The sequence below is a fragment of the Chiloscyllium punctatum genome, chromosome 7 (genome assembly GCF_047496795.1).
Source record: "Chiloscyllium punctatum isolate Juve2018m chromosome 7, sChiPun1.3, whole genome shotgun sequence".
NCBI lineage: Eukaryota > Metazoa > Chordata > Chondrichthyes > Orectolobiformes > Hemiscylliidae > Chiloscyllium > Chiloscyllium punctatum.
The window spans coordinates 45,611,795-45,637,304 of record NC_092745.1 but is presented as its reverse complement, the minus strand read 5'-3'; the positions used below and the strand labels follow the sequence as shown (position 1 = coordinate 45,637,304).

At 41.8% G+C, this 25,510-nt stretch overlaps 1 protein-coding gene across 2 annotated transcripts in view; it reads right to left on the bottom strand.

Moving 5' to 3' along the window:
• Positions 1-1,277: 1,277 nt before the first annotated feature.
• Positions 1,278-25,510, bottom strand: part of LOC140479619 (torsin-1A-interacting protein 2-like) — a 29,525-nt gene continuing 5,292 nt past the window's right edge. The window contains exons 3-8 of one of the 2 annotated variants that reach the window (XM_072573487.1): positions 23,597-23,641; positions 23,363-23,443; positions 21,563-21,622; positions 17,337-17,396; positions 8,446-8,508; positions 1,278-4,774 (exon numbers count right to left, since the gene is read on the bottom strand). In XM_072573487.1, the coding sequence (XP_072429588.1) occupies positions 3,987-4,774; positions 8,446-8,508; positions 17,337-17,396; positions 21,563-21,622; positions 23,363-23,443; positions 23,597-23,641 (1,097 nt within the window). In that variant the 3' untranslated portion in view covers positions 1,278-3,986. Of the gene's footprint in view, positions 4,775-8,445; positions 8,509-17,336; positions 17,397-21,562; positions 21,623-23,362; positions 23,444-23,586; positions 23,642-25,510 lie in introns of both variants that reach the window. The other variant, XM_072573488.1, reaches the window with a different exon arrangement.

Sequence of the window (25,510 nt, the reverse complement as noted above, 5' to 3'; positions counted from 1 at the left end):
GGAATATAATGTGGGAAACTGTGAAGTTGGTCAGTTTGGGAGGGAGAACAAAAAAAAATGGAATACTATTTACATTGAGAAAAACTGCAACACAAGGGTACTTTTGCACAAAACATAAAGCCAGCACATAGCTGTAGCAGGTAGTCAGCAAGGTTAATGGAATGTTGGCTCTGATTTAAAGGAGGTTGATGTATAAGAGTAGGGAAGTCTTCCTGCTGGTGAGAATACCTCTAGATTACTATGAGCATTTTTGACTATTATTTAAGGCATTTACCATTACATTAGAGGCATTTTAGAAAAGGTTCACTAGGATGATACCTGGTATGGAAGAATTCTCTTATAAGCAAAGGTTCAACAGTGTGTGACTTTATTCACTGGAGATTAGAAGAATGAGAGGTGATCTCTTTGAAACATGTAGGATTCTTGAGGGACTTGCCAGGGCACGTACTAAGTCCCCTCATGGGAGAGTTTGTGACAAGAGGGCACAGTCTCAGAATAAAGAGGTGCCAATTTAAAACTCAGAGGAGGACGAATTTCCTCTCGAACAATTAAGAGTCTTTGGAACTCATTGCCACAGAGAGCCATGGGAGCAGAGTTCTGGTGTCTATTTAAGGCTAAGTTAGATAGATTCCTAATCAGCCATGATCCGATTGAACGGCAAAGCAGGTTTGACAGGCCAAACAGCTGACTTTTAAAAAAATTTCTTATGGTCTTATTTGAGGTGATAAACAAATATTGACCAGCCTGACACAATGACATGAAAAATAACTGAATTTCTAGCTTGACAGGGAATCAAAGGCGTAAAGTATTCCAATCTTCACAGTATGGCATTGGAAGAAATTTCAGGCAGTCTTTCTCAGGACACGCCATTGTAAAAGCCCGTATCCTAAAGTTAACATATTTATATAAGTAAAAACTGTTAAGCACATCATTTTTCGTTTTGATTAAAATTCATTTTTAGAAGGTGAGCATCATTGGCAAGTTCGATATCTATTGGCCATCCCTGGTTGCCTTGAAGATGCCTCCAGGTCAGCTGCTCCAGGAGTTTGGTTCAGTAACAACAAAGGAGCAGTGACAGATGCCCCAAACTTGGATGATGATAGCGGTGGGGATAACGTTCCCTTAAGGTATGCTGCCATTTCTCCCCACCAGATGGTATCCTTTCTAAAAATAAAAGTCTGCAGTAATCCGAAACTGGCTACACATTTATGTAGAAAGGTGGACAATGGAATAAAGGTTTCAGCAGACAAGGTAAATGCTCAATTTATGGAGAAAAATTAGTCTGAAAAATATACAATTTTTAATTTTCCTTCACAGCATAAAAGAAACTCATGACACAAAATTGTCACAAATAAATCCTAGTTGAGAGACCATAGAAATGTGAAAGTCAAAACATTCTTTTAAAAAAAAACTTGCATAATCAAAGCACCCAAGTCATTGACTTGTACATTAGTGTGAACAGGCAATATCAGAAATGCTGAGCTCTTAAATCAATTCAAAAAGAATTTGCATTTGTGTAGTGTCTTTCATGACCTCTGGACACCCCAAAGCAACGCACAGGTTTTTGAAGTATTGCTGAAAGAGAATATTTTGGTGGAATCGCAGTTAAATCCACTTTCCTTTTTCAGGCACCGATCGGCCTGCTGCACGTATCTGTGATCCTCCTGGATAAAGTGTACTGTGGAACTGAAACAACATGTAAAGTATGTGTTTCTACCCTTTGTGCTTTCATTTTCAGTATCTTTAAATTTTAAAGCTTTTTTTTAATTGAGCAATTAAAAGGTACACGTTTAGGAAATACCACAGCAGCAGCCAACAGGTATTGCATGGTGCATACAGCTCTCACAGTTGGTTACGTTCCCAATACCTACACCTGCAAGGCTATGAGAAGCAAATTTCTCAAATGCTCTTTTACCGATAAGGAAGTTACATTGATTTCCCATTTGTTCTACTGCAGAAAATAGGCTTGACAACAAGAAACAAGACAAGTAGTAAAGCCTATAATTAAATAAAACATCCTACAGGAATGGCTCATTCACTGTAGTCTAAGTTTAATATTGGGCCTCTATCAGGAACAGAGGAAAAGCTAACCCCCCCCCCTCCCACTTTGTGAATGGAATAACCATAACTGGGTTCCCACTATTCTGAACAGAATCAGTATTGGAAAGGGTTACTCTACCATAATATTTTGCTTAACCTTACCAAAAGTACGGAAGTGTTGTCAATGTGAATTCTCTCTTTTTTTAAAAACGATTAGGGAACTCTGTGAGCATAATGTTCTACTATGGACATTGTAGCACAACATTGACATAAATAAGGTCCAAGAATCTTTACTACTCAACCATAATTGCATTTCTAGTGAAATACAGTTCTGTTGAGAATGTTTTTCCTAAACAGAGAGTTATTCCTAATTGTATGGGAGAGGAGCTGTTCAATTTGAGGGACAAAGTTAGCAGAAAGGAGTTGCAATAGACACTTTTCCTAAATTGAGTAGCACAGCCAGTATGTTTTCATTCGATTTTGTAAGTTTAGATCTGTTCAACTTTCTTCAACCGCTACATGTATTAAATAAATTGTGCAGATTTAGCATTGTTTTTGTCACTTTTTTTCAGCAGTTGATTAGCTGGAACAGAAAAAAAAGCAACAAAAGTCGATGCTGGTTCCAGTATGACATAACACAAGACCAAACAAAGGGACGCAATCACAATACAGCAACAAATCTGACTGTGAAGCTACCACCTTTCCCTTGGAAGTGGGTAGAATAGTAACTAGTCATGCATCGATTGTCTCTGGATTATATCACTAATTAGTGTGGTTCAAAAATAAAAATCATTCCTAGTCTGTACCACCCAACGCAAACAAAACATGCATCCAAGTGACCAAAGGTCACATGACAAAAAAAAATACGAGATCAAGATTTGGTTCAAAGACGACAGCTCTCTGCTTTGGAGTAAGAATTATCACGAGTAATCAAACACATCTTTCAGGGATTGCTTGATTTGCACATCTTTCAACTTCAAGGAAACAGAAAACTGGGTTTTCTCAGTAAAGGTGGTCAATCGATGGCATCAGCTTTACACTTGGATAGTATTACATATTTCCCTTCAGATGCCTGTATAACTGAACTGACAAAAGTTTAATGGCAGTAGTTGCTGAACAGTCCCAAATACAATCGGCATCCAAGTCAATCTGACCCAGGGACATACTCCAAATTTGAGCCGCCAGTGTACGCTGGCTGTTTCTGCTGCCAGTGGCAGGGGAGAACTTTCCCCAAATAACTTGGCATCCTTTTTCTTGGGCAGCCATAATGCCCAAGCCAAACAGTGGTTGGCCCACTCTAAATCCTCCACGGGGTTCCAAGTCTGTTATCTCACTGGCAATCAGTGCTCAACTCATGCTCAATGCTTGGATCCAGCTGTTATTTTTAACTTGCCAACACAGCCAAGATCAGAAGCCCGTTTGAGGGTGGGAGTATGGATAATGATTTGATGTTGTAAAGTGGGCTATTGATCACAGCATTTGGAATCTGTGCCTCAATGAAACAAAAAAAGAGAAGGACGTTGCTCATTATGATGTCAAGGTTCCCTCACAAAGATGCTACTAAGAAATCACCTGAGTTCAGCTAATGGCACTTCATGCTAAACAGCACATTAAGAAACTAAAGGGGAAGATAGATGATGAGCACAGAGTGTCTCAAGATATCCAGGCATCAATATTTTACTAAAATTTCATTTGGCAACATATTAAAAAATATTTTGCTGGTATGTTCGATTTTCAAATTTCCACAAAGCAGGTCAATTGACAAATAAAGGAGGTTTGTTCTTCCGAGTGGGTGAAAGATACCCTGATTTAAGATATGATCTTTCACCCATTATTATTCAAGGAGGCTAGAAAAACACACTTGGGACAGCTAAGTATAATGGTGTGGGAGATGCAGAGAAGAGGGGAAATTAGTGCAGGTGGCTAAACTTCACCCTTTCCCCAGATCACTGCCCATCTTCTTTGCAGCCCCTCTCTTCAATCTCACGCACAGGCACCACCGGGAGCACAACGTGCGCGATGCGACTCCACAGTCCACTCAGCTTGTCCGTGTCCATTCCCTCTCTTCCTTGAGAGGCAGCGAACTTCCGCTTCAGAAAATCGCGGACTTTCACTTCCACGGCTCCCAGGCTAACACCTGCAGGCAGCATCTCCTCGTCCAGCAGGATGGTGATCAACAGGGCGACATCTTTGTAGGCTGCGTTCTCGTGGTCACAATACTTGTAGAATATCAGGGTGGAGGGCGGGGGCAGGTCCTGGAAATGGTGAACCACTGCTGCCTTGCTGCCTTTCTCAAATCCAGATGAGAGCAATGTGTCCACCTCTAGCTTCACAGCATCACTATTCTGCCTACTTCTGTCGGAAGCATCAATTTCCACTGCGGAGGTGGCATTGAGGGCCGAGGTATAAGCTCCAGCAATCTGGTTAGCGAGGCACCTCATGGTCTGCTCTCCGTTCCACGCAGCTGCGAACATCAGGATGGCAGGTTTCATGTGCCGGGTCAGATTGATATGGTTGCGCAGGGTGATCTTGCTTCTCCTCCACAACACTGGCTGCTGACCATTAAACAGTGCTTCAACCTGATCAAATTGGCTTGAAAAGGCCGTCAGTGCCGTTGCTTCCCCCACTGTCACAGCTGGCGATTCATTCCTCACAAAGAGGAACATTATTAAACAAACCATGACTACAAGCGCCATAATCAAGGCCACTTTCTTGTTCGAGGCATCTGTGGTGCCTGTGGAGGAATGAAAAAGATAGAAAAATCACTGACTGTTTAGATTAGATTAGATTACTCACAGTGTGGAAACAGGCCCTTCGGCCCAACAAGTCCACACCGACCCGCTGAAGCGCAACCCACCCAGACCCATTCCCCTACATTTACCCCTACTCCTAGCACTACGGGCAATTTAGCATGGCCAATTCACCTAACCTGCACGTTTTTGGACTGTGGGAGGAAACCGGAGTACCCGGAGGAAACCCACGCAGACACGGGGAGAATGTGCAAACTCCACACAGTCAGTCGCCTGAGGCGGGAATTGAACCCGGGTCTCTGGTGCTGTGAGGCAGCAGTGCTAGCCACCGTGCCACCCCCTACAGTTGCTGAAATTTCACTTTGCACTACGTTCAGTAAATCAGTACCAATGTGTGGAATATGCCAGCAGCAAAATCACGACCAATATCCCCCAGCATGGGACAGTTGAGTACTGACACCATTGCAGGAGCTCACTGTTAGTAGTATCTGAGCACTGAACTACACCCGTACTGGCTGCAACTCAAACACGGACTAAAATTATTAAAAACCTGCATATAATTCTAAAAACGTTGCTATTTTGAACCAGGAGACTTTGCAAACCAATGACAACCAGACCTTAAAAATTCAGCAATGAGAATTTTTTTTAAAAAGCTCATAAATTTTCTGTGCAGATTGGGATTTGGCAAGTTCAGGAGCAAACCCAGTGCAGGAAATTTCCTCCGCAATAATGCAGCATAGAACGTAGAAAGGTTATGATGCAGACGGAAACTATTCATGCATCGTGTCTGTGCCTTCTGTTCAAGAACTACCCAGCCTCGTCCCACTTTCCACAATAGGACCATTCAATTATGCCACTTCAAGTAGAAGTCGAGGTAACTTTAAATGCAATGAGAGTTTCTGCCTCTACCATGTTCTTTTCCAGCAATCAGTTCTAAATCCCAACAGACTGGGTGGGATTAAAAAACAATCAACACTGCTTTAATACTTCCGTCAAGTGTTTTAAATCTATTTTCCTCAGGTACTGACTTTAAGGAAAATGGGTCCTTCATTTTAACTTAACTTAGGCGCCTCTATTTTCATACACTTAAATCCTTTGTTCCAAAGACAACCCCCAGCTTACCCAAACTCAACTCAGATTCACCACTCCTGGAAACATTCTTGTAAATTGCCTCTGCCCTCTTTTGTGAGTCATCACATCCTTCCTGTATTATGCAATGACCAGAGAGTATCCCACGTGGGTTTTTAACCAGCTTATATACCTATCCTGCTTTCTTCAGGCATCTGTGTGCGTATACTTGAGGATCTTTTCCTTCCTCCATCCTTTTTTGCCACTCTATCTATTAGATATTCCTTCGTCTTGTTTACCCACGACAAATGCATTACCTCTCATTGTGATTTGCGTTAATTTATGAACCACGTACACAGACCAATAAATTTTGGAACAGCTTCTTCAGTTCGCATCCACAGAGCTTGTTACTCCAGTCAAATACTCAGTTCTCCACCTGGCTAGATTTTCTTTGAATACATTTTGATAATTATTTTAAACCAACCTGTTCAGACATGACACCTGATGGCAAGTAGGACTTGAACATGGACCTTCTGGCCAGGGACACTACCACTGTGCCGCAAGACCCACATACACATTTTATTACTCTTTGTGAAAACCAAAACCAGATTGAACCAATTGAAAAGAACCTAACAGCCTTAAACCAAGACAATATAATTCTGCTCAATGCTGACTCCCTTACCAAATGCAGATTGAGTGACTGCTTTCCAGAACACTTTCACTTCATCTGCAGGAACGATCCTAATCTCCCATTTACTTTCTATTTCATTGACTACCTTCTCTTACGTTAACAACTATACCCTAGGCTTGCTGCAATGTCACACTGAGGCACAATGCAAGCTCAAGGAACAATATGTTGTGTTCTGCTTTCGGCACTTCACTAACTTGAAGTCTCAATATTGAATTCAGTAAGTTCAGAAACTGGCTGTGTTATGTCTGTTCTCCATTTTTTCTTAGTTTCTTCACTGCACACCCCTCACCATTCTTCTTTTGTTTGTCATTTATTTAATTTGTTCTTAGTGGAGAGGATCTCTCTTTCACATTGTAATTCCCACTGATTTTGCATCTCTTTTTCTTTCACCAACACTAAGAACTCCTTTGTCTTTTGTACTGAGCCTCTACATCTGCCTCCTTGTTCCTCCTCTGTCTTTGTCAAAAGTACAACAGAAGCATTTACCATGCCTTTCAATTCTGAAGAAAGGTCATACCAGACTCAAAATATTAACCGTTTCTCCTGCCACAGATGCTGCCAGACATGTAATATATTTGAACCTGGCTTCCTCCAGACCAAGAGGGGATAGCTGTACACCTGGCCTATCCTTCCCCAACTGTTGCAGATTAGGGAGAAGGAACACTGCTGTTATGAGGGATGGGGCATTGGACAAGATGACCAATTGCTGCACTGGAAATTGCTGCACTTTTTAAAAACAAGCTTCCAGCACTCATTGTAAGTGCTGTTTACACCGTTGTTTGTTCAACCAGTGGGACAAGTTTAGCTGCAAATCAGCTGTAGCCAGGGAGTCTATACAAAATGAAATTTGGCCATTAACATGTAGTTGATTGATTTGAAGAGTGATGACCAGTTATCGATGACTAAAGCTTTCTGCCTGCCAACATGATGTGATTGGATTCCAAATGGCTGAACAGCTTGTGGGTGTGAACAAGACAGGGAGAAGCCTTCAGACCTCCAATAATAAAGGTACTATCTTTGCCTCTGCAGTTAAAAGAACTAAAATGTGAAGAAAGCCAGTTTAGCTTCCCTCACCAATCGCTGTAAGCTGTTGATTTTAACCAAAAAGTCAAAGACCTTATAAGTTGTGAACCAGGTGCCTCTGCAAGGAAGTGAAAAACACTTAGAGAGGATGGGATTGACAAGCAGCAAGCCAGAAGGATAATCTCAGTGAACCCTTTGGACAAAGACTATTGGACTGCCTTTCCAGTTTTTCTCTCTCAATGTTATCTTTGTCAAAAGAAGCCTGAAAGAATTATGCACACTGGAAATCAGAAACGAAAACAGAAATTGCTGGAACCACTCAGCAGGTCTGGCAGCATCTGTGGAGAGAAAGCAGAGTTAATGTTTCGGTGCCAGTGACCCTTCAGAATTCTTTTCGTGTCTGCCTTTAACCTTTGTGACAACCCCAAGAATAGCAGGGCTTGACTTCCAGCACACTAGCCAAGTGACGTATGACACCAGACTCCCACTTTCCAATACACAGTTTTGGGGAGGCTCAACACATTACTGTCCTCTGTGAATTCCAAGAGCTTAGAAAGTTTGATTTGCCGCAAGTTGGTTTATAGCTGCATCATTTATAAAATTTCCCTTTGGCATAAAGTTGATTTAAAGCAACTGGATAAATTCTAAGCACCAACAACAAAAATAGAAATTGCTGGAAAAGCTTAGCAGGTCTGGCAGCATTTGTGATGAGAAATCAGAATTAATGTTTTGGATTTGGAAACGTTAACTCTCATTTCGCTTCACAGATGCCTCCAGACATGCTGAGCTTTTCCAGCAATTTCCACTTATGTTTCAGATTTACAGCATCCGCAGTTCTTTTGGTTTAAATTTTAAGCCGTGTTTGGTTTGTACCTTTTCCAGCAGGTCTTCTGTCCCTTTCTCCTTTCCTGGGCGAAGGTTCACTGTGAGGCAATACTGTTGGGTTGAAACAAACCAAGACTAATAAATTAAAAAACAAACCTAACCTTTGTGCAATGTCATTACCACCACACCAACATCAATACAGGTTTAAATTCAGTCAGCAAATGTAATCCAGTCTGCTGAATGATGAAGAGAAAGTGAGGACTGCAGATGCTGGTGATCAGAGCTGAAAATGTGTTGCTGGAAAAGCGCAGCAGGTCAGGCAGCATCCAAGGAACAGGAGAAGCGACGTTTCGGGCATCAGCCCTTCTTCAGGAATTCCTGAAGAAGGGCTGATGCCCGAAACGTTGATTCTCCTGTTCCTTGGATGCTGCCTGACCTGCTGCGCTTTTCCAGCAAACACATTTTCAGCTGCTGAATGATGAACACAGGATCAGGGCAGAAATTTCATTCAGCTAGTTGGAATGTTGGTCATTTAGATAAAATGAAAACTATCATACATAATGCATAGGCAGAGAATAACCCCTAATTCTCACTTATTCAGTAAATGCAAATCATTCCGCTTAGCGCATGTACATTAAGAAACATTCAATCATGGAAAATTGTCCTCATAGCTCACCCTCTATATAAATAATTCCTTTCCCCTGAGCAATAGTACAACCTTCAACCAACAGTGCCAGTATAGTGCTGATCAGGTGGTAGAATTTTGTGATGGCCTGAAATCATGTAAGGTGCTATACACCTTTTTAATCTCACTGTCCCAGTTTAATATTTTGTACTTCAGTACTCTCCTATGTTGAGCACCACTTGCAGGATGCATTGTGGGTGGCAAAGGTACAGAATGTACTCTTGGTGGGGCAGTGGGCAGGGAATGGTACTGATCAAGCCAACTGAGTCCTAAAGGACATAGTTGCTGGACTGGGATTGTGGTAGGTGGTAAGGGAACCAACAAGAGGGCAAAACATACTTGACCTCTGCCTACCACAGATGCATACATGACAGTATCGGTAAGAATGATCACCAAACAGTCCTTGCAGGGCCAATGGCTCAAATCTGAGCAGTTGCGGTAAACCAGAATGGGGAAAATGCAACACAGGAAGGGGTTAATGAGGGAAACAATAAACAGGCAAGGACAAGAAAGGAGAGAATGCAGATGTAAGAGTAAATCAACAAATAATACAAGAGGCTACAAAAATGATAAGATGACAAAACTTAAGGGACTTAATTTGAGTACACATAACATTCAAAACAAAACAGATGAACTAGTCGTACAAATTAAGAAAAATAAGTATGCTCTAGTGGCCATAACGGAGATGTGGCTGCAGGATGCCCAGATTGGCACCTGAATATCGAAGGGTATGTGACATTTAGGAAGGACAGAAAACTAGGGAAGAGTAGTGGAATGCCTCTGTTAATTAAACAAAATATTAGCAGGAAACTACAGATCAGTTAGCTCAATACTTGTCATAAAGAAAACATTAGACAAGTTATAACAGGGCACTTTGATCAGTTCAAGGTAATCAGGCAGGGATTTGTTAAAGGAAATCACGTTGAACTAACTTATTGGAGCTCTTTGAGAAAGCTATGCATTGTGAATAAAGGGGAAACCAATGGGTGTATTGTATTTGGATTTCCAGAAGGCATTTGGTAAGATACCACATCAAAAGTTATGACAAAAAATAAAAGCTCATGATATTGGACATGACTTTTGGCAAGGTCACCAGAATGCCTGGCTAACAGGAAGCAGAGAAGAAGAAATGGGTCTGTTACAGGCTTGCAGAATACCACAAGTGGTGTGTCGCAGAGGTCAGTACTGGGACTTCAACTCTTAACAATTTATGTAATGATTTGGATGAAGGGACAAAAGAATGGCACAAAGATAGGTAGAAAGTGAGTTGAGAAGAGGACATAGCCCAATAATGAACGTAGATAGATTAGACGAGTGAGCAAATGTCCTACAGATGTAGTATAACTTGGCCAAGTGCAAAATTGTGAATTTTAGCACAAAGAACAAAGAAGAAGCATATTATTCAAATGGTGAGAGGTTGCAGAGCTTTGACATGGAGAGAGATCAGGATCCCCTCTGGCATGAATCACACAAGTTTACTATGAAGGTACAGCAAGTAATTAGGAAAGATAATAAAATGTAATGGTTTATTGTGAGGGGAACTGAATGCAAGAGTAAGGAGGTAATGCTTCAATAATACAGAGAATTTGTGCAATTGCATCTGGAGTACTATATACAATATTGTCACTGCATTTATGGAAAGGATATTAACACATTGGAAGCAATTCAGAGAAAGTTTACTAGACGAACATCTGGAATAAGTAGATTGCCTTGTGAGGAAAAGCTAGACCTGTATCCTCTAGAATTTGGAAGAATCAGAGGTGACTTCATTAAAACATACAAGATACTGAGAGGTTTTGACTGGGTGGATGTGGAAAGGATGTTTCCTGTTGTGAAAGAATCTAGAAATAGGGGTCATAGTTTAAAAATAAGGGGTCACCCATTTAAAGCAGAGTGAGGAAACAGTTTTTTCTCTCAGAGGTTTGATGGTCTTTGGAACTCCCTTCCTCAAAAGGTAGTGGGTGCAGAATCTTCAAATATTTTTGACAGAGAAGTAATCAGATTCTTGATTATCAAGGGGATGAAAGATTATTGGAGATATGCAGGAATGTACAGTTGAGGTTAAAATCAGATCAGCCACAATCTTACTGAATGGTGAAGCAGACTTAAAGAGATAAGCAGCCTTCTCTTGTTCCTTGGTTTCTGCTTGTTAAGATCCACCCCCCCCAACCCTATCACTGGGAATAGCTCACAAATGGCACTATCACAGAGCTAAATGGGATGGATTTTGAACAGTTCTTACAAATCAAAGTAGGGCACCCATGAGGCACTGTGGATCGGCAGCAGCAGCAGAATCATACTCCGACACAATCTGCAACGTCATGGTCCAGCATATGCCCTATTTTACCATTACCCTCAAGCCAGGTAATGAATCCTGGTTCAAACAAGGACAGTGCAGGAGGGCAGGAGCAGCACTGGCTCGACCTAGTGAACCTACACAACAGCACTAATCGTGTGCCAAACAACACACACAGCAAATGACACACTGAGTTAAGTGATTCCACAACCTACAGATCTGATCTAAACTCTGCAGCCTTCCAACATATAGTCGTGAATGGTGGTGGACAATAAGCCAATTCATTACTGGGGGTGTGTGAGAGAGAAGAGTCCAACACATCAGTGCAAATTATAAGGCTGAAGCATTCACAACAATCTACAGCTAGAAATGCAAAGTAGATGATCCATCTCAGCCTGCTCCAGTGGTCCCCAGTGTCACAGTTGTTAGTCTACAACTGATTTGATTCACTCCACGTGATACCATTTGGAGGCAACGGGCCCTGACAACATTCTGGCAAGAGTGTTGAAAAGTTGTGTTACAGACCTTTCACAACTCTAGCTAAGCTGTTCCAATACAGTTACAACATTGGCATCTACCTAACCATGTGGAAAATTGCCCACCTATGACCTGTACACAAAAAGGAGGACAATTCCAACCCGGCCAATTACAGCCATATCTGTCTACTCTCCATCATCAGTAAAGTGTTGGAAGGTGCTATCAACAGTGCTACCAATCATCCCTTGTTCATTAATAATCTGTTCACTAATGCCCAACCTCTGCCAGGGTCGCTCAGCTCCTGACCTAGAGTTATAGAGTCTAAGAGATGTACAGCAGGGAAACAGACCCTTTGGTCCAATTCGTCCAAACCAATCTAGTCCCACCTGCCAGCACCCGGCCCATATCCCTCCAAACCCTTCCTATTCATATACCCATCCAAAAACCTCTTAAATGTTGCAATTGTACCAGCCTCCACCACATCCTCTGGCAGCTCATTCCATACATGTATCACCCTCGGTATGAAAAAGTTGTCCCTTCGGTCCCTTTTATATCTTTCCCTCTCACCCTAAACCTATGCCCTCTAGTTCCAAACTCCCCCACCACAGCAAAAAGATTTTGCCTATTTACCCTATCCGTGCCCCTCATAATTTTGTAAACCTCTATAAGGTCACCCTTCCACCTCCGGCGCTCCAGGGAAAACAGCCACAGCCTGTTCAGCCTCGCCCTATAGTACAAATCCTCCAACCCTGGAAACATCCTTGTAAATCTTTTCTGAACCCTGTCAAGTTTCACAACACCTTTCCAATAGGAAGAAGTCCAGAACTGCATGCAATATTCCAACAGTGGCCTAACCAATGTCCTGTAAAGCCACAACATGATGCCCAACTCCTGTACTCAATACTCTGACCAATAAAGGAAACATACTAAACGCCTTCTTCATTATCCTATCTACCTGAGACTTTCAAGGAGCTGTGAACCTGCACTCCAAGGTCTCTTTGTTCAGCAACACTCCCTAGGACTTTACCATTAAGTGTATAAATCCTGCCAAGATTTGCTTTCTCAAAATGCAGCACCTCACATTTATCTGAATTAAACTCCATCTGCCACTTCTCAGTCCATTGGCCAATCTGGTCAAGATCCTGTTGTCATCTGAGGTAACCCTCTTCACTGTCCACTACACCTCCAATTTTGGTGTCATCTGCAAACTTACTAACTACACCTCTTATGCTCACATCCAAATCATTTATATAAATGACAAAAGTAGTGGACCCAGCACCGATCCTTGTGGCACTCCACTGGTCACAGGCCTCCAGTCTGAAAAATAACTCTCCACCACCACCCTCTGTCTTCTACCTTTGAGCCAGTTCTGTATCCAAATGGTTAGTTCTCCCTGTATTCCGTGAGATCTAACCTTGCTAATCAGTCTCCCATGGGGAACCTTGTCAAACACCTTACTGAAGTCCATATAGATCACATCTACCGCTCTGCCCTCATCAATCCTCTTTGTTACTTCTTCAAAAAACTCAATCAAGTTTGTGAGACATGATTTCCCACGCACAAAGCCATGTTGACTATCCCTAATCAGTCCTTGCCTTTCCAAATACATGTACATCCTGTCCTCAGGATTCCCTCCAACACCTTGCCCACCACCGATGTCAAGCTCACTAGTCTACAGTTCCCTGGCTTATCCTTACCACCTTCCTTTAATAGTGGCACCACATTAGCCAACCTCTAGTCTTTCAGCACCTCACCTGTGACTATCAAAGTTACAAATATTTCAACAAAGGGCCCAGCAATCACTTCCCTAGCCTCCCACAGAGTTCTAGGGCTTCTGATCAGGTCCGGGGGATTTATCCACCTTCATGCATTTCAAGACATTCAACGCTTCCTCCTCTGTAATATGGACATTTTTCAAGATGGCACCATCTATTTCCCTACACTCTATATCTTCCATACCCTTTTCCACAGTAAATACTGATGCAAAATACTTGTTTGGTATCTTCCCCAGTCTTGGTTCAAATAGACAAGTGAGCTGAATTCCAAATGTGAAGAGAGGTAAGAATAACTGTCCCTGACATCAAAGCTGCACTTGACCGAATGTGGCATCAAAGAAGTCTATGCTAAACTGGAATCAATGGGAAAAACTTTCCACTAGCTGGAGTCATACCTAGCATATATGAAGATGATTGTGTTTGTTGGAGGACTGTCATCTCAGCTTCAGGATGTCTCCACAGAAGTTCTTCAGGATAGTGTCTGAGGTCCATCTTCAGCTTGACCAATGACCTCCATCATAAGGTCAGAAGCGGGAATGTTTGCTGATGATTGCAACACCATTTGTGATTCCTCAGGTAACTGAAATAGTCCATGTCCAAATGCAGCAAGACTGGGACAATATTCAGGCTTGGGCTGAAAAGTGGCAAGTAACATTCATGCCATTTAAAAGCCAAGCAATGACCACCTCCAAGAAGAGAAAACTGACCAAAACACCTCATGGATAATGCTATTATCATCACTGAATCCCCTGCTGTTAACATCCTAGGTATTACCATTAAATAGAAATTGAACAGCACTATCTATATACATAGAATAGCTACTACAGCAGGTCAGAGGCTAGGATTTCTGCAGTAAGTAACTCATCTCCTGGTGCCTCAAAGCCTTTCCAGCAGGCACAAGTCAGTAGTGTGATTGAATACTTCCCAGCTGCCTGGATAATTATAGTTCCACCAATATTTGAGAAGATGAACCCTACAACCTAGCAGTCCATTTGATTGGTACCACATCCACAAACATCCACTTCCTTCACCACTGATGTTTAAGAAGCAGCAGTGTGTACCATCTTCAAAATGCACTGTAGCTCCTTAGATAGCACCTTCCAAATCCATGACCACAGCCATCTAGAAAGACAGCAAGACACATAGGAACACTGCCATCTACCAATTCCCTCCGTCACTCAACATCCTGACTTGGAAATCTATTGCTGTTCCTTCAATGTCATTGGGTCAAAATCCTGGGAATCTTCCCAAATAGCATTGCGGATCTACCTATAAGACAAGAACTGCAATGGTTCAAGAAGGCAACTTACCAGAATCTTCTCAAAGACAACTAGCGATGGACAATAAATGCTGGCCCAGTAGTGATTTCCACATCTTAAGACTGCATTAGTAAGAATAGCATAGATGTAGGATTGGCTAACTAACAGAAGACAGAGGTTGGATAAGGGTGACATTTTCAGGTTGGCAACTTGTAAAAAGTTGAGTGCCACAGCAATCAATATGTATTTTTATATATTAATGACTTGGAAGAAGAAAGTGAAAGCCAAGTGTTCAGGATGACTCATATTGGCTGCAGAAGGAGATAGGTTTAAGTGAATGGGCAAAACTTGACAGATGGAATATCATGTGAAGAATGTGAGGAGAGTGGAGGAATTGAATATGAGTTAAATAGAGGTCTCCAGATAGCTACAGCAAATCAGGATTCATGCATAAATCACAAAAAGCTAACACAAACTCATCAAGTAATAGGAAATACAAATGAAATTTTCGCCATTATTTCAAAACAAATGGAGTAAGTGAAAAAAAAGGGATGTCTTGCTAAAATTATAAAAGGCCCTAGTCACAACACAGCTGGAATCTGTGAACAATTTTGGTCCCCTTATCTAAGGGAAAACATACTGGTATTCGGGATAATCTACTGCAGATTCACTAGGTTTATCCCAGATATGGTGGGACAGTCTTATGAGGAGAGATTAGACCTGTACTGACTGGAGTTCAGAAGAATGAGAAGTGTCCTTCTTGATACATTTAAGATTCTTAGGGGACTTGACAAGGTAGATGCAGAGGGGTTGTTTCCCCTTGAGTGAAGTCTACGACTAGAGTGAGCAATCTCAGAATAAGGGGTTGCCCATTTAGGGCAGAGATAAGGAGGAATTCCTTCTCTCAGAAGGTAATGAATATGTCAATACCACAGATGGCTTTTGAGGCTAGGTCGTTAGAGTCATAGAGATGTACAGCACAGAAACAGACCCTTCCGTCCAACTCGTCCATGCCGACCAGATATCCCAAACCAATCTAGTCCCACCTGCCAGCACTTGGCCCATATCCCTCCAAACCCTTCCTATTCATATACCCATCCAGATGCCTTTTAAATGTTGCAACTGTACCAGCCTCCACCACTTCCTCTGGCAGCTCATTCCATACATGTATCCGCATGAAAACGTTGCCCCTTAGGTGTCTTTTATATCTTTTCCCTTTCATCCTAAAACCTATGTCCTCTAGTTCTGGACTCACCCACCCCAGGGAAGAGACTTTGCCTATTTACCCTATCCATGCCCCTCATGATTTTATTAACCTGCATAAGGTCACCCCTCAGCCTCCGACATTGCAGGGAAAACAACCCCAGCCTATTCAGCTTCTCCCTATAGCTCAAATCCTCCAACCCTGGTAACATCTTTGTAATCTTTTCTGAACTCTTTCAAGTTTCACAACATCTTTCTGATAGGAAAGAGATCAGAATTGCACATAATATTCCAAAATTGGCCTAACCAATGTCCTGTACAGTCACAACATGACCTCCCAACAATTGTACTCAATACTCTGACCAATGAAGGAAAGCATACAAACGCCTTCTTCACTATCCTATCTACCCGCAACTCCACTTTCAAGGAGCTGTGAACCTGCGCTCCAAGGTCTCTTTGTTTAGCAACACAAGCATATTTAAAGTTGAGATATACATATACTTAATCTTTAAGGGAATCAAGGGTTATGGTAAAAAGGTAGGAAAGTAGAGTCGAGGATTATCAGATCAGCTATGATCCCATGAAATAGCACTGCAGGCTCGATGGGCTAAATGGCCTACTTTTATACTATGGTCTCTGACTTTTATTGCTAGCCCTTTCAGAAACCTCATCCTATTACAGCCTAACTGACACAGCCAGAACTTAATCCTTAATCCGGAATTTAAGGCAACAAATGATGACTGAAAAAAATGCGTGGAAATAAACTGAGTACCAATAAAGAAACAGTATATCAAAAAAAGTACATTCAGAACTTTTTAAAAAAATATAGTAAAAGGAAAAGGGAGAGCCAAGTGAACACAAGAACATAGACGAGGAGGCAATTTTCTCTCAACCTGTGGAATTCTTAACCAAGCCTCAACAGCTCTCAGTGGTAAAGTGTATACAAGGGTGAGATAGACAGATCTTTAATTACGAAGGGAATCAAGGATTATGAAATAAGGCAGGAAAATGAATTTGACTATCAGCTTAGTCATGAACTCAGTGAATGTTGCAGCAGACTCAATGAGCCAAAAAGGCTATTTCTCCTCCTGGACCTTATGGCCCAATGCATCAGTGATTGCTGCAGAAAATCCTTAAAAGAATTAAACAGTTGTCCAACCAAAGTCTGATATGCCTTAAATTCTGCCTATGCCAAAAGAAAAAGGAGACAAGTGTTACAATACAACATTGCTGCTCTGCTTTACCTGAAGTTACTGGCCTGTGATCAGCTTTAGTTTGTAATGAAGCATCACCGTCCTTTCGACCTATGGGAAAGCAGGATTTGTAAAGTGAACACCATTGTCTCCAAGTACATGTATATAATGAGACTGTGACTGAAATAACTGAGTCACTTGGTTGAAACATTAAAACTTGAAGCTAAAAAGCTGAGATCGATAATTTAAATTGACAGTCTGAATCATAAACGAATACATTGTTTGATCATGACAATAATTATTAACAAGACAAAAGTTGCTTCAACATCATCTTTCTTCTCTGTTGTGATAAACATAATGTATCTGACTAACTGGAACAAATTAACACAAAAAGCATTCACACATGTTCCTTTAAAGAAATCAGTGAAAATGCTGTTTCTGTCACAGGCAGTAAGTTATGGGGAAACAATCACTTGTAGGTTTTACATTTTAGCTAATAAGGGATCAAAGTTTAAAATGTCACTCACTCTGCCCTGTTTGAATATAGAGATCATTGTGCACATTTATCAACAGTTTCCCATCGTGCAGGGAAATCTGTCAATGTTGGGGCTGAAGACATTTAGCTGCAGAATTCTTGCATGCTCAGGGCTCCTGCAATCTGCTGGAGGTTTGAATCTAAGGACCCAATTAAACATGAAGCCAGAGTGGGCAGGTGTCAACATTACAGTGAAAAAAATTTAACGCTTTAACAAGTTAACACTTTTAGTCACACAGTAATTGCTATTCCGAAAAAAATCTTTGACAGTCAAAGCTTGTGATGCACAATATATAACAACAATTGGATTAATATTTGACATAGTATATGACTAAAGTTAATGAAACATTTTGGCTGTCCATTAAACGAATTACCTGAATGTCACATTTTCTGTTCAGGAATGAAACTGAGATATTAAAGTTACTATCAATCACACATTCCCAAAAATATAAGAAATAGGATGGATAATGAGTTCATGCTGCAGTTCAGCAAGATTATAATGGATATTCTACCTACCTGCACTATCCCCATTTCCCTTCATATTCAAATACCTTATCAAGTTTTACCTCAAATGCAGTCAACAACTGAGCACCTAGGGCTCTCTATGGTAATGATTTTCAAAGATTCACAAACTTTTGAGTGAAGAAATCCCTCCTAATCTCAGACTTAAATCATTAACTCTTAAACCTAAGACTTATGTACCATGTTTCTCAGCCAGCGAAAACATTTTCTCAACATCTATCCAGTCAAGCCATTTAAATATCATGCTTCAATCCAAAAGTGAATAACTTGACATCTTGTAATACCATATTTCATCTGCCATGTTCTTTCTCACTTAACCTGTCTACATCTGTTTGCATTCTTTTTGTGCACAAGAAAGAAATAGTGGTAAGTCTACAGGAACAAATGATGGAGTGGAACTTACTGATTGTTCTGCAGGGAATTAGCATTGACTTAATGGGCCAAAAATGACTTCTCGCTTTCTTTCAACAGCAAATTCAATTATGGCTCACCCAAGGCATTAATATTGATTGTAACTACCTGAAGCTCTACAACTTATTCTTCCTGATTAGATTAGATTACTTACTTACAGTGTGGAAACAGGCCCTTCGGCCCAACAAGTCCACACCACCCCGCCGAAGCGCAACCCAACATACCCCTACATCTACCCCTTACCTTACACTACGGGCAATTTAGCATGGCCAATTCACCTGACCTGCACATCTTTGGACTGTGGGAGGAAACCGGAGCACCCGGAGGAAACCCACGCAGACACGGGGAGAACGTGCAAACTCCACACAGTCAGTCGCCTGAGGCGGGAATTGAACCCAGGTCTCTGGCGCTGTGAGGTAGCAGTGCTAACCACTGTGCCACCGTGCCGCCTGATGAAGGGCTTATGCCTGACACATCGATTCTCCTGATCCTCGGATGCTGCCTGACCGGCTGTGCTTTTCCAGCACCACACTCTCGACTCTGATCTCCAGCATCTGCAGTCCTCACTTTTTCCTAACTGATTCTCTGTGCCCCACATATTACAGCCTGTCAAACCAAAAAAGCTCTGTACTCTCTCTTTAGTCTGTTAATGAATTTGTAAACTATGCCAATATATTATTCCCAAACGCACAAGATCTAATTTTCTGTTAAAACCTCTCGTGTGACTCCTTATTACATGCTTTTCGAAATTCAAGTAATCTACATCCACCAGTTCATCCTTTTCCGTCATACTAGTTATAGTCTCAAAATAGGCGAAGCAGATTTGCCAAACAATTTTTTTTTTCACAGATCAATACCAATTATTCCCAATCATGTGATTGTCCAAGAGACCCATTATCACTGCTCTAAACTCTTGGCTTCCCATTATTTCCAGAATTTGTGTCATTTCCTTCTCTCCCACTACGTTACCTGTCTGCCTCTAATGAACCCATGTTTACTTTCACTAATTGCTTCCCGTTTGCCAATCTACAACCTCTTAGAGTGTCACTAGTCCACACTCATTCTCTTTTATCTCAGCAATGCATTAATCCTTTGTTGATTCTAAAATCCTTCTAACTCACAGACTTACTATCATTGGCAAAATACACACCTGCTCCTTTGCTCTAACACTATTGTTAACTTTTCTTGCTAGCCATATTTAGATCACTCTCTGTGGAATGCTTGTGATTAGATTTTTAGATTAGATTCCCTACAGTGTGGAAACAGGACCTTCAGCCCAACCAGTCCACACTGACCCTCTGAAGAGTAACCCACCCAGACCCATTTCCCTCTGACTAATGCACCTAACACTATGGGCAATTTAGCATGGCCAATTCATCTGACCTGTACATCTTTGGACTGTGGGAGGAAACCAGAGCACCCGGAGGAAACCCACGCAGACACGGGGAGAATGTGCAAACTCCACCCAGACAGTCACCCGAGGCTGGAATCAAACCTGGAACCCTGGTGCTGTGAAGCAGCAGTGCTAACCACTGAGCCACCGTGCTTCAAAGAAATAAGTAATTTGCACCAAATATTCACCAACTCTTTAAAAGATAGCTATTGCTTCCAATAGTTTACAAACGAATACAGCCTGGTCACCCCTCACACCAATGAAGAATGCTTTGTTTAGATTTAAGATGGAAGAATGTTCCCGGTGACCAGAGAATCCAGAATCAGGGACTTTACGTTAAGGGTATAGGGTAGGACCAAGATGAGAAGAAATTTCTTCACCCTGGGAGAAATGACCCTGTGGAATTCTCTGCCACAGTAAGTACATGAGGCCAAAATATTAAATATTTTCAAGGAGGAGTTAGATTTAGTTCTAGTGACGCCAACAGTGTGGGTTTAAATCTTGCCCCAGCTGAGGTTACCATAAAGGAGTCACATCCCCAACCTTGCCCCTTTCCTGAGCTAACCCACAGGTTAAACCACAACCAATCATATTTTTCAATTGAGACAGCAGCTGTGGGCTCTGGTAAAATGATGGCAAATTCACCTCAACCTTTTACTTTTCCTGAATTCATCAGGTCCCATCTGATTTAAATGTAGTCTGCTCTAATCAAACAACTCTCTTTTACTCTAAATACTGTTACCAGCTACTCATGAAGCAAGACCTCTGACTTCCTCATCAATCTTTCAACTTACATTTCTTTCCAAAATGCTTATCCCTGTGTCAATTTGTATATGGCTCAGGTATCAATAGAGAGATTATCTTGGAAGTTGTGCTTTTCAATCTGACTCCAATACAAGAAGCACTCTCAAGGAATGTTGGTTTAGTTCAGTTGCCTGGACGGCTGGTTTGTGACAAAAAGTGACGCCAACAGCGTGGGTTCAATTCCTGCACTGGCTAAAGCTACGATAAAAGGATTTTTCTTCTCAACCTATTCCCTTAGTTGAGGAAAGGTGGCCTTCAGGTTGAACAACTTCCAGTTGTCATGCTCTAATGAGAAAGCAGCTTTATAGTCTGGTAAGGTCATAGCAACTTTATTTAAACACTCTCTGCAGAACACTATTCCTTGTTTTACAGTGATGTAAATGAACCTGAGCTGCAAGGTTCATTAATTCTTATGTAGACCATGACAGATAACTGGATGTTACCACACCCACTTTGTCTCTAGTCAGGATGGAATGTCCTTAAATCATTGCCACATTCCTATTCACTCCCATCACTGAAGCAGACAACTCTAAGGAGATTGAGCCAGTCAGTTCTGAACTCAGTAGTACATCCATCATATCCTCTTGTTTCGGAAACAAGAAAGAGTCATACCTTTGATTGAACGAAGAGGTCTTCGGCTTAGGCTAGGCTGTGTGTGCAGAAGAACCTGATCTGCAAAAAACAAATACAAGAGGCTATGAGCACTCAAAGTTCAGTTGTAAGTTTAGCTTAAGTCGTTTAGCATAAACACCACTGTTAAGTACTCGTTATTGATTTTGTCTACAATAATACATAGATGACAGAAGCAAGCGCAGTAATTAGCCATGATGATTCAACCCCATCGTGACTTCACTGATCTCTGGACGTAGGTTTACTCGCTGAGCTGCAAGGTTCATTTTCAGACGTTTCGTCAGCATACTAGGTAACATCTTCAGTGAGCATCCGGATGAAGCACTGGTGGTGTAGCCTGCTTTCTATTTATGTGTTTGGGTTTTCGTGGGTTGGTGATGTCATTTCCCGCGGTGATGTAATTTTCTGTTCTTTTCTCAGGGGGTGGTAAATGGGATCCCAGACAATGTGTTTGTTGATAGAGTTCCAGTTGGAATGCCATGATTCTAGGAATTCTTGTGCTTGTCTCTGTTTGGCTTGTCCTAGGATGGATGTGGTCGAATTCTCTACAAGAATCTCAGGGAGTCCCTCTCCCACTGCAACTTTCTCCCCACCCCCACCCTCCTCTAGCTTATCTCTCCACACTTCAGGCTCTCTGCCTTTATTCCTGATAAAGGGCTTTTGCCCGAAACGTCGATTTTACTGCTCCTCGGATGCTGCCTGAACTGCTGTGCTCTTCCAGCACCACTAATCCAGAATCTGGTTTCCAGCATCTGCAGTCATTGTTTTTACCTCATATCTTTTTGTGGTTAATTTTCTACATTGGACAAACAAGCAGAAAACTAGCTACCAGGATACATGAACATCAACTTGTCACAAAACGACATGACCCACTCTCACTAATGTCCTTACATACAGACGAGGAAGGACACCACTTCGACTGGGACAACACATCCATCCTAGGACAAGACAAACAGAGACAAGCACGAGAATTCCTAGAAGCATGGCATTCCAACAAACACATTGACTTGGATCCCATTTACCACCCGCTGAGAAAAAAAAAGGACATGACATAGGAAATGGTGTCATCATAGGAAATGATATCATCAACCCAAGGAAACCCAAACACACAAATAGAAAGCAGGCTACACCACCAGTGCTTCATCCGAAGGCTGATGATGTTACCTAGTATTGTGACGAAACATCTGAAAACAAACCTTCCAGCTCAGCAAGCAAACCTACATCCAGAAACTCAACCTGAGCTACAAATCTTCTCAAAACTCGCCTTCACTGATCTCATCATGGGCAGTGGTTGAGATATTAAACTGCTTCAACAAGCCTGGAGTCCGGAAAGACAAAAATATAAATATTGCTGAGCTCCTAGATCAGGTGACAAGCCAGTGACTCTTGCCAGACAGCTCAACAGCATGGGCAGACGTACACAAGATTGGTGTCGCTTTAATGCCCCACTACGAGGGGTGAGGGTGAAGGGAGGCTGGGAAAGAGAAAAAGGAGATAGAAATAATAATCAAGTTTAATACTATTCACATAATTCCCTGTCAGCAGGGAAATGAATAAATCATATTAAACTAGCTGGTCCCCCTGGTGAGGAGGGAAATCGGTTGAAACGTTTGGTTCATTGCTCTGATGCACAGATATTAGCAGTTTCACTGTATTTATTCCAGCATAAGCAGTTTACCTGGGAAGGACAAGCAGAATTGATTTACAGCTAGTAAGTTAAAGGATAATTGGAAAACGCCCTCAAATAGAACTAACTATGTACAATCTCTGGGAACTCTGTACCTGATGAAAACCGAGATCGTGTCCTGCTACAGATCGGTGAATCACCGCCTGCCCCCACATCACCTTCAGAGTCACTAGTTTCTAAGGAAAAAAGGAACACAAGTATCTCAATGATATTATCTGAGATCTCCACCAGCATTTATAATAACAGTTGTTTTGAAAGCACATTGCTTGAAAAATTATTGATGCCAGATTAGATAAAACAGTGCCAATACCTTATGTACCTCCACTTACTTGTGTCTGCTCTGCCAAAATCAACTTCATCTTTAGGAATGTGATCTGTAGGAAAAGAAGCGCTTCAGTTATATGCTGTAATTGCTGTTCCATACAACTACACTAACCTATGCCTATTCAATCTGAAGTTAGATAATTGCAGACACTGTGTAAGGACCTGGGTAGTGGGAATAAAGCACTCGCTCATCCTTGGACAGGAGAAGTGGAAAAACATATTAGACTTCTTTTACATAAAGGCAAGACTCAGAAAATTTAATAGGTTTATCCCAGATATGGAGGGACAGTCTTATGGGGAGGGATTGACTAGGTTGGGCCTGTACTGACTGGAGCTCAGAAGAATGAGAAGTGGTCTTCTCGATACATTTAAGACTCTTAGGGGATTTAACTAGGTAGATGCAGAGTGGTTGTTTCCCCTTGAGTGAAGTCTACAACTAGAGCATGCAATCTCAGCATAAGGGGTTGTCCATTTAGGGCAGAGACAAGGAAGAATTCCTTCTCTCAGAAGGTAATGAATTTGTCTTTACAGCAGATAGCAGTTGAGGCTAGGTCATTAGAGTCATAGAGATATACAGCACGGAAACAGACCCTTCGGTCCAACCTGTCCATGCCAACCAGATATCCCAACCCAATCTAGTCCCATCTGCCAGCACCCGGCCCATATCCCTCCAAACCCTTCCTATTCATAAACCCATCCAAATGCCTTTTAAATGTTGCAACTGTACTAGCCTTTGCCATTTCCTCTGGCAGCTCATTCCATAAAGATACCACCCTCTGTGTGAAAACGTTGCCCTTAGGTCTCTTTTATATTTTTTTTTCCCCTCTCACCCTAAACCTATGCCCTCTAGTTCTGGACTCCCCGACCCCAGGGAAAAGACTTTGTCTATTTATTCTATCCATGCCCCTCATGATTTTATAAACCTCTATAAGGTCACCCCTCAGCTTCCGACCCTCCAGGAAAAACAGCCCCAGCCTGTTCAGCCTCTCCCTTTAGCTCAAATTCTCCAATCATGGCAACATCCTTGTAAATCTTTTCTGAACCCTTTCATGTTTCACAAACTCCTTCCGATAGAACATAGAACATTACAGCGCAGTATAGGCCCTTTGGCCCTCAATGTTGCGCCGACCTGTGGAACCAATCTGAAGCCTATCTAACCTACACTATTCCATTATCATCCATAAGTTTATCCAATGACCATTTAAATGCCCTTAAAGTTGGTGAGTCTACTACTGTTGTAGATAGGGCATTCCACACTCTTACTACTCTCTGAGTAAAGAAACTACCTCTGACATCTATCCTAGACCTATCACCCCTCAATTTAAAACTATGCTCCCTTGTGCTAGCCATCACCATCTGAGAAAAAAGGCTCTCACTGTCCAAACTGTTTAACCCTCTGATTATCTTATATGTCTTGATTAAGTCACCTCTCAACCTTCTTCTCTCTAATGAAAACAGCCTACAGTCCCTCACTGTCTTTCCTCATAAGACCTTCCCTCCATTCCAGGCAACATCCTATTAAATCTCCTCTGAGCCCTTCCCAAAGCTTCCACTTCCTTCCTATAATACGGTGACCAGAACTGTACACAATACTCAAGTGCGGCCGCACCAGACTATTGTACAGCTGCAATATGACCTCATGGCTCTGAAACTCGATCCCTCTACCAATAAAAGCTAACACGCTGTATGCCTTCTTAACAACCCTATCAACCTGAGTGGCAACTTTCAGGGATCTATGTACATGGACACAGAGACCTCTCTGCTCATCTTCACAACCAAGAATCTTACCATTAGCCCAGTACTCTTTATTCCTGTTATTCCTTCCAAAGTGAATCACCTCACATTTTTCCACAGTAAACTCCATTTGCCACCTCTCAGCCCAGCTCTGCAGCTTATCTATGTCCCACTGTAACCTGCAA